This window comes from Carettochelys insculpta, chromosome 1 (assembly GCF_033958435.1).
Source record: "Carettochelys insculpta isolate YL-2023 chromosome 1, ASM3395843v1, whole genome shotgun sequence".
Classification (NCBI taxonomy): Eukaryota; Metazoa; Chordata; order Testudines; family Carettochelyidae; genus Carettochelys; species Carettochelys insculpta.
Window position 1 is genome coordinate 996,388 of NC_134137.1, and position 16,120 is coordinate 1,012,507.

Sequence of the window (16,120 nt, forward strand, 5' to 3'; positions counted from 1 at the left end):
CCATAACACCCACGAATGGCCATCCCGCCACCTCTCCCGCCCATCACGCCCTCCTCCTGCTCCCACAACGCCCACAAATGGCCATCCTGCCACCTCTCCTGCCCATCACGCCCTCCTCCTGCTCCCACAACGCCCATGAATGGCCATCCCGCCACCTCTCCCGCCCATCACGCCCTCCTCCTGCTCCCACAATGCCCACGAATGGCCATCCCGCCACCTCTCCCGCGCATCACGCCCTCCTCCTGCTCCCACAACGCCCACGAATGGTCATCCTGCCACCTCTCCCGCCCATCACGCCCTCCTCCTGCTCCCACAACGCCCACAAATGGCCATCACGCCCTCCTCCTGCTCCCACAACGCCCACGAATGGCCATCCCGCCACCTCTCCCGCCCATCACGCCCTCCTCCTGCTCCCACAACGCCCACAAATGGCCATCCCGCCACCTCTCCCACCCATCACGCCCTCCTCCTGCTCCCACAACGCCCACAAAAGGCCATCACGCCCTCCTCCTGCTCCCACAACGCCCACGAATGGCCATCCTGCCACCTCTCCCGCCCATCACGCCCTACTCCTGCTCCCATAACACCCACGAATGGCCATCCTGCCTCCTCTCCCGCCCATCATGCCCTCCTCCTGACTCCCACAACGCCCACGAATGGCCATCCTGCCACCTCTCCTGCCCATCACGCCCTCCTCCTGCTCCCACAACGCCCACGAATGGTCATCCTGCCACCTCTCCCGCCCATCACGCCTTCCTCCTGCTCCCACAACGCCCACAAATGGCCATCCCGCCACCTCTCCCACCCATCACGCCCTCCTCCTGCTCCCACAACGCCCACAAATGGCCATCCTGCCACCTCTCCCGCCCATCACACCCTCCTCCTGCTCCCACAATGCCCAAAGCTGGAGGTCACTGTCAGAGCCTGCTGGGGCTGGGGCAAGCCAAGGAGCTCTCACCACCTGCAGTAGAGGTGACTTCAGGGGCACAGCCGAGTGGGTGAAATCAGGGCAAGTCGCTCTAGGGATGGAGCTACTTACAGCCCCAGGCTGGGGTCTCTCCACTATCAAGCACAGAACCAGTCACACAGAGCACCTCCGCTGCCTCTTTGTCAGCCAGAAGTGACACAGCAAATCCCTCTGGATCTCCAGCTTCCCATGGGCTGCACCCCATGGCCTCCGCGCACAGACAAGAGGGGCTGCAAGCCAGTCTCGCCAAATTCACACACGGTCTCCAAGTCCCCGGGCCAGCTGCTTCCCCAGGTCTGGGTGCACCTCCGACACCACCCAAAACAGCACTTGCCGCCACCCTTCAGAGCCCACAGTCTGAAGGTTTATTAAAGAGCAGAAGGAAAGAGCTGGGAGTAAAATTGTTAAAGCAACCAAACTACAGACACCAGTCACAGAGCTTGTGCTGGAGTGGGGGATACGTGTGTGTGTGGGGGGGGGTGGCTCACAGAGGGTGGGGGGCTCCTGCTGGGGTAACCTGTCGACCAGGTGACACCTCTGGGCTGCAGACAAAGGGAGAGGTGGAGCCTGAGGGGTTTGTGTTGGAACTGGGAGTTGGAAACAGTGAGTCTGGGCTGGGAGAGAAAGAGACAAAGGAGGGGGCAAGGCCCCGGCTCTGGGGGCCCCTCGGGGCTCCTCTCCCCAGCATGGATTGAACTGGCTGTCTCTGCGGGCTGCACTGACTCCTCTGTATGACTCCGTGTCCTGTTGGCTAATAAACCTGCTGTTCTCCTGCCGAGTGAGTCACTCCTGCCTGCGGCCGGGGTGCAGGGCCGGGGAACCCCAGAACCCCATCACACAGCACTTGGTGCAGGCCACAGCAGATGGAACAGCTGCTGGCTTAGAAGTCTCTGGGGTACCTCCTGTATTAGGAGGGCTCGGCAATCCTCCCGGGCTCCCTGCGTAGCCAAGAAGTTGCTGCAGCGACGAGCTGGACTGAAGACTGAAAAATGGAGATTCCCGACAAGCGGGAGGAGCCTGTGTCCCCCTTTCTACTCTTGTGCAGGCAGAGGGAGACCTACGTGCAGCCCAGAGGTACTGAGCAGGGAGAGTGAAAGCTCTGCCCTCCGGCCGTGGCTGAGAGCCAGTTGGCAGAGCACAGGGCGCCGGCTCAGTCCTCCCGCTGAGAACCGGGGGCGTCAGCAGTACAGGTTGTTCCTCCCAGCGCGGGACGATGGAGCCCGTCCATGAGCAGGTCACCTGTTCTCCCAGGTGACACGTCTACAGCCCAGTTCCTCAGCTGGGGACCGGAGCCGACGGCCGCTTTCCTGGTGCTGCACCTCCCGTTGTGTGCTCCAGAGCTAACCGCAGGGCCATCGCTCCCGGCTGCGCCCAGCTTCACCGGCAGTCCTGGGACACACCGCCTGGGGCGAGCCCAGCCAGCGGTTACGGCGGCGGCTCTCGTGTTCCCCTCCCGTGCGGGCAGCTCCTGGTGAGCTGCGTTCCACCAGGCCTGGGGACTGGGCTGAGGAGCTTTGACTGCTGGTCATTCCCTGTCAGCGTCCTGGGCATTCGCTGTTGTCATCCAGGCCCCACCAGGCAGGGCCTCCCGCCAGCACGCCCGGGCCACCTTTCCTTTGTGGTTCCCTCCTCCACGGCGCGAGGTGCTGGCCTGCCTGGGGCCTCCTCTGGCTCCGCGTGGGCGTGCAGCTCCTCCGCCTGACGCTGCAAGGCTCCAGCTGAGCTAAAGCAGAGAGGAGATGGCATAAGGCCCCAGCGCCAGGGAAGTGGGGCAGGAAAGGGGGGTGGGCAGGGCCCCAGAGCCAGGGAAGGGGGGCAGGGAAGGGGGCAGCAGGGCCCCAGGCCGGGGGGGCACAAAAGGGGGGTCAGGCAGGGCCCCAGGGCCAGGGAAGGGGGGACAGCAGGGCCCCGGGGGTGGGGAAGAGGGGGCAGGCAGGCAGGCAGGCAGGGCCTTCTCCTATCTTGGCCCCACGGGGCATTGGCCCCAGGGCGCTGCACTTTACCCCGGTGTGTGGCCATGGCCCTCACTGAGCAAACAGGAGCTTGGCCGAGTCCCCAGCCCGGCAGCCCCAGGAGAGATGCTGGAAAAGAGGCAGGACGGTGCCGGGACGCGCCCCCCTCCACCCAGCCCCAATTGGCTGGTGGCCCCCACAGCCCCTCGCCCCCGGCTGGCTCTGGGCTCTGAGCCCCGCTGCAGCCTGAGCAGGTCCCCAGGAGCCCCCTCCCCTCCAGCTCCGGCCCCAGCTCCTGCCCCTTGGCCCACGCGCCTCTGTCCAGAGGGGGGCAGGAGCCCTGGGGGCCTGGGGCCTGGCCCCACGCCTGCTGCAGCCCCGCCCTTCTCAGCTCCAGGCCCCTGCTGCCCGCCTGGCTCTTGGCAGCAGGCAGTGGGGCACGGCCGAGGGGGGCCTCTGCAAGGCGAACTGGGACAGAGCCGGGCTGGGGGGCGGGGCTAGGGCTGTGCCAGGCCCTGCCTCCCTCTATATAGGACAGGGTGCCAGATCCACAGCCCAGAGCCCTGCAGCCCAGCCAGCATGCGCAGTACAACAGGAGCCCTGTGCCTGGCCTGGGCACTGACCCTGAGCCTTGCCCACCCCCTGTGAGTGGGGCAGCCGAGAGAGGGGCCCGGGGAGCGGGGAGCAGGGCGGAGGCCGTGAGGAGGTCACAAGTGCTTGTGCAAGGAGGGAGAGGCCCAGGTGTTGCTGTTGCAGACGAGACACCAGCGTGAGAGGGAGGGGTGCTGGTGCCCAGCAGGAGAGTGCAAGGCAGGGTTGCATGCTGGGGTCTGGCAGAGGGGGCAGAGGGACAGGCGCTGGTGCTTGGCAGGATGGTGCTGGGTCGGGGTACACGTGCTGGTGCTTGGCAGGAGGTGCTGGGGCGGGGTACACGCGCTGGTGCTTGGCAGGAGGGTGCTGGGGCGGGGTACACGCGCTGGTGCTTGGCAGGATGGTGCTGGGGCGGGGGACACGCGCTGGTGGTTGGCAGGAGGTGCTGGGGCGGGGGACACGCGCTGGTGCTTGGCAGGAGGGTGCTGGGGCAGAGGGACACGCGCTGGTGCTTGGCAGGAGGTGCTGGGGCGAGGGACACGCGCTGGTGCTTGGCAGGAGGGTGCTGGGGCAGAGGGACACGCGCTGGTGCTTGGCAGGAGGGTGCTGGGGCGGGGGACACGCGCTGGTGCTTGGCAGCAGGGTGCTGAGGCGGGGGACACACGCTGGTGCTTGGCAGGAGGGTGCTGGGGCGGGGGACACGCGCTGGTGCTTGGCAGGAGGGTGCTGGGGCGGGGGACACGCGCTGGTGGTTGGCGGGACGGTGCTGAGGCGGGGTACACGCGCTGGTGCTTGGCAGGATGGTGCTGGGGCGGGGGACACGCGCTGGTGGTTGGCAGGAGGTGCTGGGGCGGGGGACACGCGCTGGTGCTTGGCAGGAGGGTGCTGGGGCAGAGGGACACGCGCTGGTGCTTGGCAGGAGGTGCTGGGGCGAGGGACACGCGCTGGTGCTTGGCAGGAGGGTGCTGGGGCAGAGGGACACGCGCTGGTGCTTGGCAGGAGGGTGCTGGGGCGGGGGACACGCGCTGGTGCTTGGCAGCAGGGCGCTGAGGCGGGGGACACACGCTGGTGCTTGGCAGGAGGGTGCTGGGGCGGGGGACACGCGCTGGTGCTTGGCAGGAGGGTGCTGGGGCGGGGGACACGCGCTGGTGGTTGGCGGGACGGTGCTGAGGCGGGGGACACGCGCTGGTGCTTGGCAGGAGGGTGCTGGGGCGGGGGACACGCGCTGGTGCTTGGCAGGAGGGTGCTGAGGCGGGGGACACGCGCTGGTGCTTGGCAGGAGGGTGCTGGGGCGGGGGACACGCGCTGGTTTTTGGCCGGATGGTGCTGAGGCGGGGTACACGCGCTGGTGGTTGGCAGGAGGTGCTGGGGCGAGGGACACGCGCTGGTACTTGGCAGGAGGGTGCTGGGGCGGGGTACACGCGCTGGTGCTTGGCAGGAGGGTGCTGGGGCGGGGGACACGCGCTGGTGGTTGGCGGGACGGTGCTGGGGCGGGGGACACGCGCTGGTGCTTGGCAGGAGGGTGCTGAGGCGGGGGACACGCGCTGGTGCTTGGCAGGAGGGTGCTGGGGCGGGGGACACGCGCTGGTGGTTGGCGGGATGGTGCTGAGGCGGGGGACACGCGCTGGTGGTTGGTGGGACGGTGCTGAGGCGGGGGACACGCGCTGGTGCTTGGCAGGAGGGTGCTGGGGCGGGGGACACGCGCTGGTGGTTGGCGGGACGGTGCTGGGGCGGGGGACACGCGCTGGTGCTTGGCAGGAGGGTGCTGAGGCAGGGGACACGCGCTGGTGCTTGGCAGGAGGGTGCTGGGGCGGGGTACATGCGCTGGTGCTTGGCAGGACGGTGCTGGGGCGGGGGACACGCACTGGTGCTTGGCAGGAGGGTGCTGGGGCGGGGTACACGCGCTGGTGCTTGGCAGGAGGGTGCTGGGGCGGGGGACACGCGCTGGTGCTTGGCAGGAGGGTGCTGGGGCGGGGGACACGCGCTGGTGCTTGGCAGGACGGTGCTGGGGCGGGGGACACGCGCTGGTGCTTGGCAGGAGGGTGCTGAGGCAGGGGACACGCGCTGGTGCTTGGCAGGAGGGTGCTGGGGCGGGGTACATGCGCTGGTGCTTGGCAGGACGGTGCTGGGGCGGGGGACACGCACTGGTGCTTGGCAGGAGGGTGCTGGGGCGGGGGACACGCGCTGGTGCTTGGCAGGAGGGTGCTGGGGCGGGGGACACGCGCTGGTGCTTGGCAGGAGGGTGCTGGGGCGGGGTACATGCGCTGGTGCTTGGCAGGACGGTGCTGGGGCGGGGGACACGCACTGGTGCTTGGCAGGAGGGTGCTGGGGCGGGGGACACGCGCTGGTGCTTGGCAGGATGGTGCGGGTGCTCGTGTGAGCGGAGCTGGCTGCTGCAGCCGGGGGAGGTGAGAGCCTTTCCCCTCGCACTGACCCGCTCGCTCCGGGCTTGGCTCTGGGGTGACGCTGCCCCGGCAGGGAGGGGACGAGACCCCAGCGGGCGGACCGAGCGCTGAGCGCTGCGCTTGCCCCGCAGGCGCGGCAGAGCCGGGGAAGCTGGCGCCCGGTCCCACGGCGGTGCTGAGACGCAGCTGAACGAGACAGGTGAGGCCGCGGGCTGGGGCACGGGGGGCCAGAGCGGCTCCCGGCACGCGGCTGGGACGCGCTCTCCGGGGCCAAGTGCTTCTGACCGGGGTCCCGCCAGACCCGCCCCAGGGCGCCCAGGGTCCCCCCACGAGTCGCTCGGGCACGGCCCAGCCCCGCGGCGCCACAGCCCCGGTCCCAGGGCAGCGTGTGCCGCGGCTCACCGGCGGAGCGCGCCGGGGCCCTGCGAAGGGCTGCGGGCAGGGCACAGCCAGGGACCAGAACCCCCGCCGCCCCGGGCCCGGCCCGGCCCGGCTCGGCTCGGCTCGGCTCGGCTCGGGTGGGGTGGGGAGCGCCCGTCTGGCCCGCGCCCGGCGCTTCACTCTGTAGCGAGGGTTTCCCCGGGGCAGGTCGGAGTGGGCAGCCAGGGGGCTGCTCCACACCTTACCCAGCAGCACTCCCGTGGGCTGGTCCTGGGGGTCGGTCTGTGGCTGGGGGAGGTTTTGGGGTGCTAATGGGGGTGGATTTCAGCAGTCGAGCTCTGGGGGGGCAGGCTGGTTCTGGGGGTCGGTCTGTGGCTGGGGGAGGTTTTGGGGTGCTAATGGGGGTTGGATTTCAGCAGTCGAGCTCTGGGGGGGGCGGGCTGGTTCTGGGTGTCGGTCTGTGGCTGAGGGAGGTTTTGGGGTGCTAATGGGGATGGATTTCAGCAGTCGAGCTCGGGGGGGGCGGGCTGGTTCTGGGGGTCGGTCTGTGGCTGGGGGAGGTTTTGGGGTGCTAATGGGGGTGGACTTCAGCAGTCGAGCTCGGGGGGGCGGGCTGGTTCTGGGGGTCGATCGGTGGCTGGGGGAGGTTTTGGGGTGCTAATGGGGGTGGATTTCAGCAGTCGAGCTCTGGGGGGGCAGGCTGGTTCTGGGGGTTGGTCTGTGGCTGGGGGAGGTTTTGGGGTGCTACTGGGGGTTGGATTTCAGCAGTCGAGCTCGGGGGGGCGGGCTGGTTCTGGGGGTCGGTGTGTGGCTGAGGGAGGTTTTGGGGTGCTAATGGGGGTGGAATTCAGCAGTCGAGCTCTGGGGGGGGCGGGCTGGTTCTGGGGGTCGGTCTGTGGCTGGGGGAGGTTTTGGGGTGCTAATGGGGGTGGATTTCAGCAGTCGAGCTCTGGGGGGGGCGGGCTGGTTCTGGGGGTCGGTCTGTGGCTGAGGGAGGTTTTGGGGTGCTAATGGGGGTGGAATTCAGCAGTCGAGCTCTGGGGGGTGGGCTGGTTCTGGGGGTCGGTCTGTGGCTGAGGGAGGTTTTGGGGTGCTAATGGGGGTGGATTTCAGCAGTCGAGCTCGGGGGGGTGGGCTGGTTCTGGGGGTCGGTCTGTGGCTGGGGGAGGTTTTGGGGTGCTAATGGGGGTTGGATTTCAGCAGTTGAGTTCTGGGGGGCGGGCTAGTTCTGGGGGTCGGTCTGTGGCTGGGGGAGGTTTTGGGGTGCTAATGGGGATGGATTTCAGAAGTCGAGCTCGGGGGGGGCGGGCTGGTTCTGGGGGTCGGTCTGTGGCTGGGGGAGGTTTTGGGGTGCTAATGGGGGTGGATTTCAGCAGTTGAGCTCTGGGGGGTGGGCTGGTTCTGGGGGTTGGTCTGTGGCTGAGGGAGGTTTTGGGGTGCTAATGGGGGTGGATTTCAGCAGTTGAGCTCTGGGGGGTGGGCTGGTTCTGGGGGTTGGTCTGTGGCTGAGGGAGGTTTTGGGGTGCTAATGGGGGTGGATTTCAGCAGTTGAGCTCTGGGGGGCGGGCTGGTTCTGGGGGTCGGTCTGTGGCTGAGGGAGGTTTTGGGGTGCTAATGGGGGTGGACTTCAGCAGTCGAGCTCTGGGGGGGCAGGCTGGTTCTGGGGGTCGGTCTGTGGCTGGGGGAGGTTTTGGGGTGCTAATGGGGATGGATTTCAGCAGTTGACCTCTGGGGGGCGGGCTGGTTCTGGGGGTCGGTCTGTGGCTGGGGGAGGTTTTGGGGTGCTAATGGGGGTGGACTTCAGCAGTCGAGCTCTGGGGGGGCAGGCTGGTTCTGGGGGTCGGTCTGTGGCTGGGGGAGGTTTTGGGGTGCTAATGGGGATGGATTTCAGCAGTCGAGCTCGGGGGGGGCGGGCTGGTTCTGGGGGTCGGTCTGTGGCTGGGGGAGGTTTTGGGGTGCTAATGGGGATGGATTTCAGCAGTCGAGCTCGGGGGGGGCGGGCTGGTTCTGGGGGTCGGTCTGTGGCTGAGGGAGGTTTTGGGGTGCTAATGGGGGTGGATTTCAGCAGTTGAGCTCTGGGGGGCGGGCTGGTTCTGGGGGTCGGTCTGTGGCTGAGGGAGGTTTTGGGGTGCTAATGGGGGTGGATTTCAGCAGTCGAGCTCTGGGGGGGCAGGCTGGTTCTGGGGGTCGGTCTGTGGCTGAGGGAGGTTTTGGGGTGCTAATGGGGGTGGATTTCAGCAGTCGAGCTCTGGGGGGGGCAGGCTGGTTCTGGGGGTCGGTGTGTGGCTGGGGGAGGTTTTGGGGTGCTAATGGGGGTGGATTTCAGCAGTTGAGCTCTGTGCAGCGGGCTGGTTCTGGGGGTCGGTCTGTGGCTGAGGGAGGTTTTGGGGTGCTAATGGGGGTTGGATTTCAGCAGCTGAGCTCTGTGGGGCGGGCTGGTTCTGGGGGTCGGTCTGTGGCTGGGGGAGGTTTTGGGGTGCTAATGGGGGTGGATTTCAGCAGTTGAGCTCTGGGGGGCGGGCTGGTTCTGGGGGGTCGGTCTGTGGCTGAGGGAGGTTTTGGGGTGCTAATGGGGGTGGATTTCAGCAGTTGCGCTCTGGGGGCCGGGCTGGTTCTGGGGGTCGGTCTGTGGCTGAGGGAGGTTTTGGGGTGCTAATGGGGGTGGATTTCAGCAGTTGAGCTCTGGGGGGCGGGCTGGTTCTGGGGGTCGGTCTGTGGCTGGGGGAGGTTTTGGGGTGCTAATGGGGATGGATTTCAGCAGTCGAGCTCGGGGGGGCGGGCTGGTTCTGGGGGTCGGTCTGTGGCTGAGGGAGGTTTTGGGGTGCTAATGGGGGTGGATTTCAGCAGTTGAGCTCTGTGGGGCGGGCTAGTTCTGGGGGTCGGTCTGTGGCTGAGGGAGGTTTTGGGGTGCTAATGGGGGTGGATTTCAGCAGCTGAGCTCTGGGGGGGCGGGCTGGTTCTGGGGGTCGGTCTGTGGCTGAGGGAGGTTTTGGGGTGCTAATGGGGGTTGGATTTCAGCAGCTGAGCTCGGGGGGGCGGGTTGGTTCTGGGTGTCGGTCTGTGGCTGAGGGAGGTTTTGGGGTGCTAATGGGGGTTGGATTTCAGCAGCTGAGCTCTGTGGGGTGGGCTGGTTCTGGGGGTCGGTCTGTGGCTGGGGGAGGTTTTGGGGTGCTAATGGGGGTGGATTTCAGCAGTCGAGCTCTGGGGGGTGGGCTGGCTCTGGGGGTCGGTCTGTGGCTGAGGGAGGTTTTGGGGTGCTAATGGGGGTGGATTTCAGCAGTTGAGCTCTGGGGGGTGGGCTGGCTCTGGGGGTCGGTCTGTGGCTGAGGGAGGTTTTGGGGTGCTAATGGGGGTTGGATTTCAGCAGTCGAGCTCGGGGGGGCGGGCTGGTTCTGGGGGTTGGTCTGTGGCTGAGGGAGGTTTTGGGGTGCTAATGGGGGTGGATTTCAGCAGTCGAGCTCTGGGGGGGGCGGGCTGGTTCTGGGGGTTGGTCTGTGGCTGGGGGAGGTTTTGGGGTGCTAATGGGGGTTGGATTTCAGCAGTTGAGCTCTGTGGGGCGGGCTGGTTCTGGGGGTTGGTCTGTGGCTGAGGGAGGTTTTGGGGTGCTAATGGGGGTGGATTTCAGCAGTCGAGCTCGGGGGGGTGGGCTGGTTCTGGGGGTTGGTCTGTGGCTGGGGGAGGTTTTGGGGTGCTAATGGGGGTGGATTTCAGCAGTCGAGCTCGGGGGGGTGGGCTGGTTCTGGGGGTTGGTCTGTGGCTGGGGGAGGTTTTGGGGTGCTAATGGGGGTGGATTTCAGCAGTTGAGCTCTGGGGGGCGGGCTGGTTCTGGGGGTCGGTCTGTGGCTGAGGGAGGTTTTGGGGTGCTAATGGGGGTGGATTTCAGCAGTCGAGCTCTGGGGGGGCAGGCTGGTTCTGGGGGTCGGTCTGTGGCTGAGGGAGGTTTTGGGGTGCTAATGGGGGTGGATTTCAGCAGTCGAGCTCTGGGGGGGGCAGGCTGGTTCTGGGGGTCGGTGTGTGGCTGGGGGAGGTTTTGGGGTGCTAATGGGGGTGGATTTCAGCAGTTGAGCTCTGTGCAGCGGGCTGGTTCTGGGGGTCGGTCTGTGGCTGAGGGAGGTTTTGGGGTGCTAATGGGGGTTGGATTTCAGCAGCTGAGCTCTGTGGGGCGGGCTGGTTCTGGGGGTCGGTCTGTGGCTGGGGGAGGTTTTGGGGTGCTAATGGGGGTGGATTTCAGCAGTTGAGCTCTGGGGGGCGGGCTGGTTCTGGGGGGTCGGTCTGTGGCTGAGGGAGGTTTTGGGGTGCTAATGGGGGTGGATTTCAGCAGTTGCGCTCTGGGGGGCGGGCTGGTTCTGGGGGTCGGTCTGTGGCTGAGGGAGGTTTTGGGGTGCTAATGGGGGTGGATTTCAGCAGTTGAGCTCTGGGGGGCGGGCTGGTTCTGGGGGTCGGTCTGTGGCTGGGGGAGGTTTTGGGGTGCTAATGGGGATGGATTTCAGCAGTCGAGCTCGGGGGGGCGGGCTGGTTCTGGGGGTCGGTCTGTGGCTGAGGGAGGTTTTGGGGTGCTAATGGGGGTGGATTTCAGCAGTTGAGCTCTGTGGGGCGGGCTAGTTCTGGGGGTCGGTCTGTGGCTGAGGGAGGTTTTGGGGTGCTAATGGGGGTGGATTTCAGCAGCTGAGCTCTGGGGGGGCGGGCTGGTTCTGGGGGTCGGTCTGTGGCTGAGGGAGGTTTTGGGGTGCTAATGGGGGTTGGATTTCAGCAGCTGAGCTCGGGGGGGCGGGTTGGTTCTGGGTGTCGGTCTGTGGCTGAGGGAGGTTTTGGGGTGCTAATGGGGGTTGGATTTCAGCAGCTGAGCTCTGTGGGGTGGGCTGGTTCTGGGGGTCGGTCTGTGGCTGGGGGAGGTTTTGGGGTGCTAATGGGGGTGGATTTCAGCAGTCGAGCTCTGGGGGGTGGGCTGGCTCTGGGGGTCGGTCTGTGGCTGAGGGAGGTTTTGGGGTGCTAATGGGGGTGGATTTCAGCAGTTGAGCTCTGGGGGGTGGGCTGGCTCTGGGGGTCGGTCTGTGGCTGAGGGAGGTTTTGGGGTGCTAATGGGGGTTGGATTTCAGCAGCTGAGCTCGGGGGGGCGGGTTGGTTCTGGGTGTCGGTCTGTGGCTGAGGGAGGTTTTGGGGTGCTAATGGGGGTTGGATTTCAGCAGCTGAGCTCTGTGGGGTGGGCTGGTTCTGGGGGTCGGTCTGTGGCTGGGGGAGGTTTTGGGGTGCTAATGGGGGTGGATTTCAGCAGTCGAGCTCTGGGGGGTGGGCTGGCTCTGGGGGTCGGTCTGTGGCTGAGGGAGGTTTTGGGGTGCTAATGGGGGTGGATTTCAGCAGTTGAGCTCTGGGGGGTGGGCTGGCTCTGGGGGTCGGTCTGTGGCTGAGGGAGGTTTTGGGGTGCTAATGGGGGTTGGATTTCAGCAGTCGAGCTCGGGGGGGCGGGCTGGTTCTGGGGGTTGGTCTGTGGCTGAGGGAGGTTTTGGGGTGCTAATGGGGGTGGATTTCAGCAGTCGAGCTCTGGGGGGGGCGGGCTGGTTCTGGGGGTTGGTCTGTGGCTGGGGGAGGTTTTGGGGTGCTAATGGGGGTTGGATTTCAGCAGTTGAGCTCTGTGGGGCGGGCTGGTTCTGGGGGTTGGTCTGTGGCTGAGGGAGGTTTTGGGGTGCTAATGGGGGTGGATTTCAGCAGTCGAGCTCGGGGGGGTGGGCTGGTTCTGGGGGTTGGTCTGTGGCTGGGGGAGGTTTTGGGGTGCTAATGGGGGTGGATTTCAGCAGTCGAGCTCGGGGGGGTGGGCTGGTTCTGGGGGTTGGTCTGTGGCTGGGGGAGGTTTTGGGGTGCTAATGGGGGTGGATTTCAGCAGTTGAGCTCTGGGGGGGTGGGCTGGTTCTGGGGGTTGGTCTGTGGCTGAGGGAGGTTTTGGGGTGCTAATGGGGGTGGATTTCAGCAGTCGAGCTCGGGGGGGTGGGCTGGTTCTGGGGGTTGGTCTGTGGCTGGGGGAGGTTTTGGGGTGCTAATGGGGGTGGATTTCAGCAGTCGAGCTCGGGGGGGCGGGCTGGTTCTGGGGGTCGGTCTGTGGCTGAGGGAGGTTTTGGGGTGCTAATGGGGGATGGATTTCAGCAGTCGAGCTCTGGGGGGCGGGTTGGTTCTGGGTGTCGGTCTGTGGCTGAGGGAGGTTTTGGGGTGCTAATGGGGGTGGATTTCAGCAGTTGAGCTCTGGGGGGTGGGCTGGTTCTGGGGGTCGGTCTGTGGCTGGGGGAGGTTTTGGGGTGCTAATGGGGGTGGATTTCAGCAGTCGAGCTCGGGGGGGTGGGCTGGTTCTGGGGGTCGGTCTGTGGCTGGGGGAGGTTTTGGGGTGCTAATGGGGGTGGATTTCAGCAGTCGAGCTCGGGGGGGTGGGCTGGTTCTGGGGGTCGGTCTGTGGCTGGGGGAGGTTTTGGGGTGCTAATGGGGGTGGATTTCAGCAGTCGAGCTCGGGGGGGTGGGCTGGTTCTGGGGGTTGGTCTGTGGCTGGGGGAGGTTTTGGGGTGCTAATGGGGGTGGATTTCAGCAGTCGAGCTCGGGGGGGCGGGCTGGTTCTGGGGGTCGGTCTGTGGCTGAGGGAGGTTTTGGGGTGCTAATGGGGGTGGATTTCAGCAGTTGAGCTCTGGGGGGCGGGCTGGTTCTGGGGGTCGGTCTGTGGCTGGGGGAGGTTTTGGGGTGCTAATGGGGGTGGATTTCAGCAGTCGAGCTCGGGGGGGTGGGCTGGTTCTGGGGGTCGGTCTGTGGCTGGGGGAGGTTTTGGGGTGCTAATGGGGGTGGATTTCAGCAGTCGAGCTCGGGGGGGGCGGGCTGGTTCTGGGGGTTGGTCTGTGGCTGGGGGAGGTTTTGGGGTGCTAATGGGGGTGGATTTCAGCAGTTGAGCTCGGGGGGGCGGGCTGGTTCTGGGGGTCGGTCTGTGGCTGAGGGAGGTTTTGGGGTGCTAATGGGGGTTGGATTTCAGCAGTCGAGCTCGGGGGGGGCGGGCTGGTTCTGGGGGTTGGTCTGTGGCTGGGGGAGGTTTTGGGGTGCTAATGGGGGTGGATTTCAGCAGTCGAGCTCGGGGGGGCGGGCTGGTTCTGGGGGTCGGTCTGTGGCTGAGGGAGGTTTTGGGGTGCTAATGGGGGTGGATTTCAGCAGTTGAGCTCTGGGGGGCGGGCTAGTTCTGGGGGTCGGTCTGTGGCTGGGGGAGGTTTTGGGGTGCTAATGGGGGTGGATTTCAGCAGTCGAGCTCGGGGGGGCGGGCTGGTTCTGGGGGTCGGTCTGTGGCTGGGGGAGGTTTTGGGGTGCTAATGGGGATGGATTTCAGCAGTCGAGCTCGGGGGGGGCGGGCTGGTTCTGGGGGTCGGTCTGTGGCTGGGGGAGGTTTTGGGGTGCTAATGGGGGTGGATTTCAGCAGTCGAGCTCGGGGGGGGCGGGCTGGTTCTGGGGGTTGGTCTGTGGCTGGGGGAGGTTTTGGGGTGCTAATGGGGGTGGATTTCAGCAGTTGAGCTCTGGGGGGCGGGCTGGTTCTGGGGGTTGGTCTGTGGCTGGGGGAGGTTTTGGGGTGCTAATGGGGATGGATTTCAGCAGTTGAGCTCTGTGGGGCGGGCTGGTTCTGGGGGTCGGTCTGTGGCTGGGGGAGGTTTTGGGGTGCTAATGGGGGTGGATTTCAGCAGTTGAGCTCTGTGGGGCAGGCTGGTTCTGGGGGTCGGTCTGTGGCTGAGGGAGGTTTTGGGGTGCTAATGGGGGTTGGATTTCAGCAGTTGAGCTCGGGGGGGCGGGCTGGTTCTGGGGGTCGGTCTGTGGCTGAGGGAGGTTTTGGGGTGCTAATGGGGGTGGATTTCAGCAGTCGAGCTCTGGGGGGGCGGGCTGGTTCTGGGGGTCGGTCTGTGGCTGGGGGAGGTTTTGGGGTGCTAATGGGGGTGGATTTCAGCAGTTGAGCTCGGGGGGGTGGGCTGGTTCTGGGGGTCGGTCTGTGGCTGGGGGAGGTTTTGGGGTGCTAATGGGGGTGGATTTCAGCAGTTGAGCTCGGGGGGGTGGGCTGGTTCTGGGGGTTGGTCTGTGGCTGGGGGAGGTTTTGGGGTGCTAATGGGGGTGGATTTCAGCAGTTGAGCTCTGGGGGGTGGGCTGGTTCTGGGGGTTGGTCTGTGGCTGGGGGAGGTTTTGGGGTGCTAATGGGGGTTGGATTTCAGCAGTTGAGCTCTGTGGGGCGGGCTGGTTCTGGGGGTTGGTCTGTGGCTGGGGGAGGTTTTGGGGTGCTAATGGGGGTGGATTTCAGCAGTCGAGCTCTGGGGGGGCGGGCTGGTTCTGGGGGTCGGTCTGTGGCTGGGGGAGGTTTTGGGGTGCTAATGGGGGTGGATTTCAGCAGTTGAGCTCTGGGGGGGCGGGCTGGTTCTGGGGGTCGGTCTGTGGCTGGGGGAGGTTTTGGGGTGCTAATGGGGGTGGATTTCAGCAGTCGAGCTCTGGGGGGCGGGCTGGTTCTGGGGGTTGGTCTGTGGCTGGGGGAGGTTTTGGGGTGCTAATGGGGGTGGATTTCAGCAGTCGAGCTCGGGGGGGTGGGCTGGTTCTGGGGGTTGGTCTGTGGCTGGGGGAGGTTTTGGGGTGCTAATGGGGGTGGATTTCAGCAGTTGAGCTCTGGGGGGGTGGGCTGGTTCTGGGGGTTGGTCTGTGGCTGAGGGAGGTTTTGGGGTGCTAATGGGGGTTGGATTTCAGCAGTCGAGCTCGGGGGGGTGGGCTGGTTCTGGGGGTTGGTCTGTGGCTGGGGGAGGTTTTGGGGTGCTAATGGGGGTGGATTTCAGCAGTCGAGCTCGGGGGGGTGGGCTGGTTCTGGGGGTCGGTCTGTGGCTGAGGGAGGTTTTGGGGTGCTAATGGGGGTTGGATTTCAGCAGTTGAGCTCTGGGGGGCGGGCTGGTTCTGGGGGTCGGTCTGTGGCTGAGGGAGGTTTTGGGGTGCTAATGGGGGTTGGATTTCAGCAGTTGAGCTCTGGGGGGCGGGCTGGTTCTGGGGGTCGGTCTGTGGCTGGGGGAGGTTTTGGGGTGCTAATGGGGGTGGATTTCAGCAGTCGAGCTCTGGGGGGGCGGGCTGGTTCTGGGGGTCGGTCTGTGGCTGGGGGAGGTTTTGGGGTGCTAATGGGGATGGATTTCAGCAGTTGAGCTCTGGGGGGCGGGCTGGTTCTGGGGGTCGGTCTGTGGCTGGGGGAGGTTTTGGGGTGCTAATGGGGGTGGATTTCAGCAGTCGAGCTCTGGGGGGCGTTTTGGTTCTGGGTGTCGGTCTGTGGCTGAGGGAGGTTTTGGGGTGCTAATGGGGGTGGATTTCAGCAGTCGAGCTCGGGGGGGCGGGCTGGTTCTGGGGGTCGGTCTGTGGCTGGGGGAGGTTTTGGGGTGCTAATGGGGGTGGATTTCAGCAGTTGAGCTCTGGGGGGTGGGCTGGTTCTGGGTGTCGGTCTGTGGCTGAGGGAGGTTTTGGGGTGCTAATTGGGGTGGATTTCAGCAGTTGAGCTCTGGGGGGTGGGCTGGTTCTGGGGGTCGGTCTGTGGCTGGGGGAGGTTTTGGGGTGCTAATGGGGGTGGATTTCAGCAGTTGAGCTCTGGGGGGTGGGCTGGTTCTGGGTGTCGGTCTGTGGCTGAGGGAGGTTTTGGGGTGCTAATGGGGGTGGATTTCAGCAGTTGAGCTCGGGGGGGTGGGCTGGTTCTGGGTGTCGGTCTGTGGCTGAGGGAGGTTTTGGGGTGCTAATGGGGGTGGATTTCAGCAGTTGAGCTCTGGGGGGTGGGCTGGTTCTGGGGGTCGGTCTGTGGCTGAGGGAGGTTTTGG

General features: G+C 65.8%; 1 protein-coding gene across 2 annotated transcripts in view; it reads left to right on the top strand.

Moving 5' to 3' along the window:
* Positions 1-3,475: 3,475 nt before the first annotated feature.
* Positions 3,476-16,120, top strand: part of HPX (hemopexin) — a 50,470-nt gene continuing 37,825 nt past the window's right edge. Inside the window, exons 1-2 of one of the 2 annotated variants that reach the window (XM_075011263.1) lie at positions 3,476-3,563; positions 6,047-6,114. In XM_075011263.1, coding sequence (XP_074867364.1) covers positions 3,499-3,563; positions 6,047-6,114 — 133 coding nt within the window. In that variant the 5' untranslated portion in view covers positions 3,476-3,498. The remainder of the gene's footprint in view (positions 3,564-6,046; positions 6,115-16,120) is intronic. The other variant, XM_075011331.1, reaches the window with a different exon arrangement.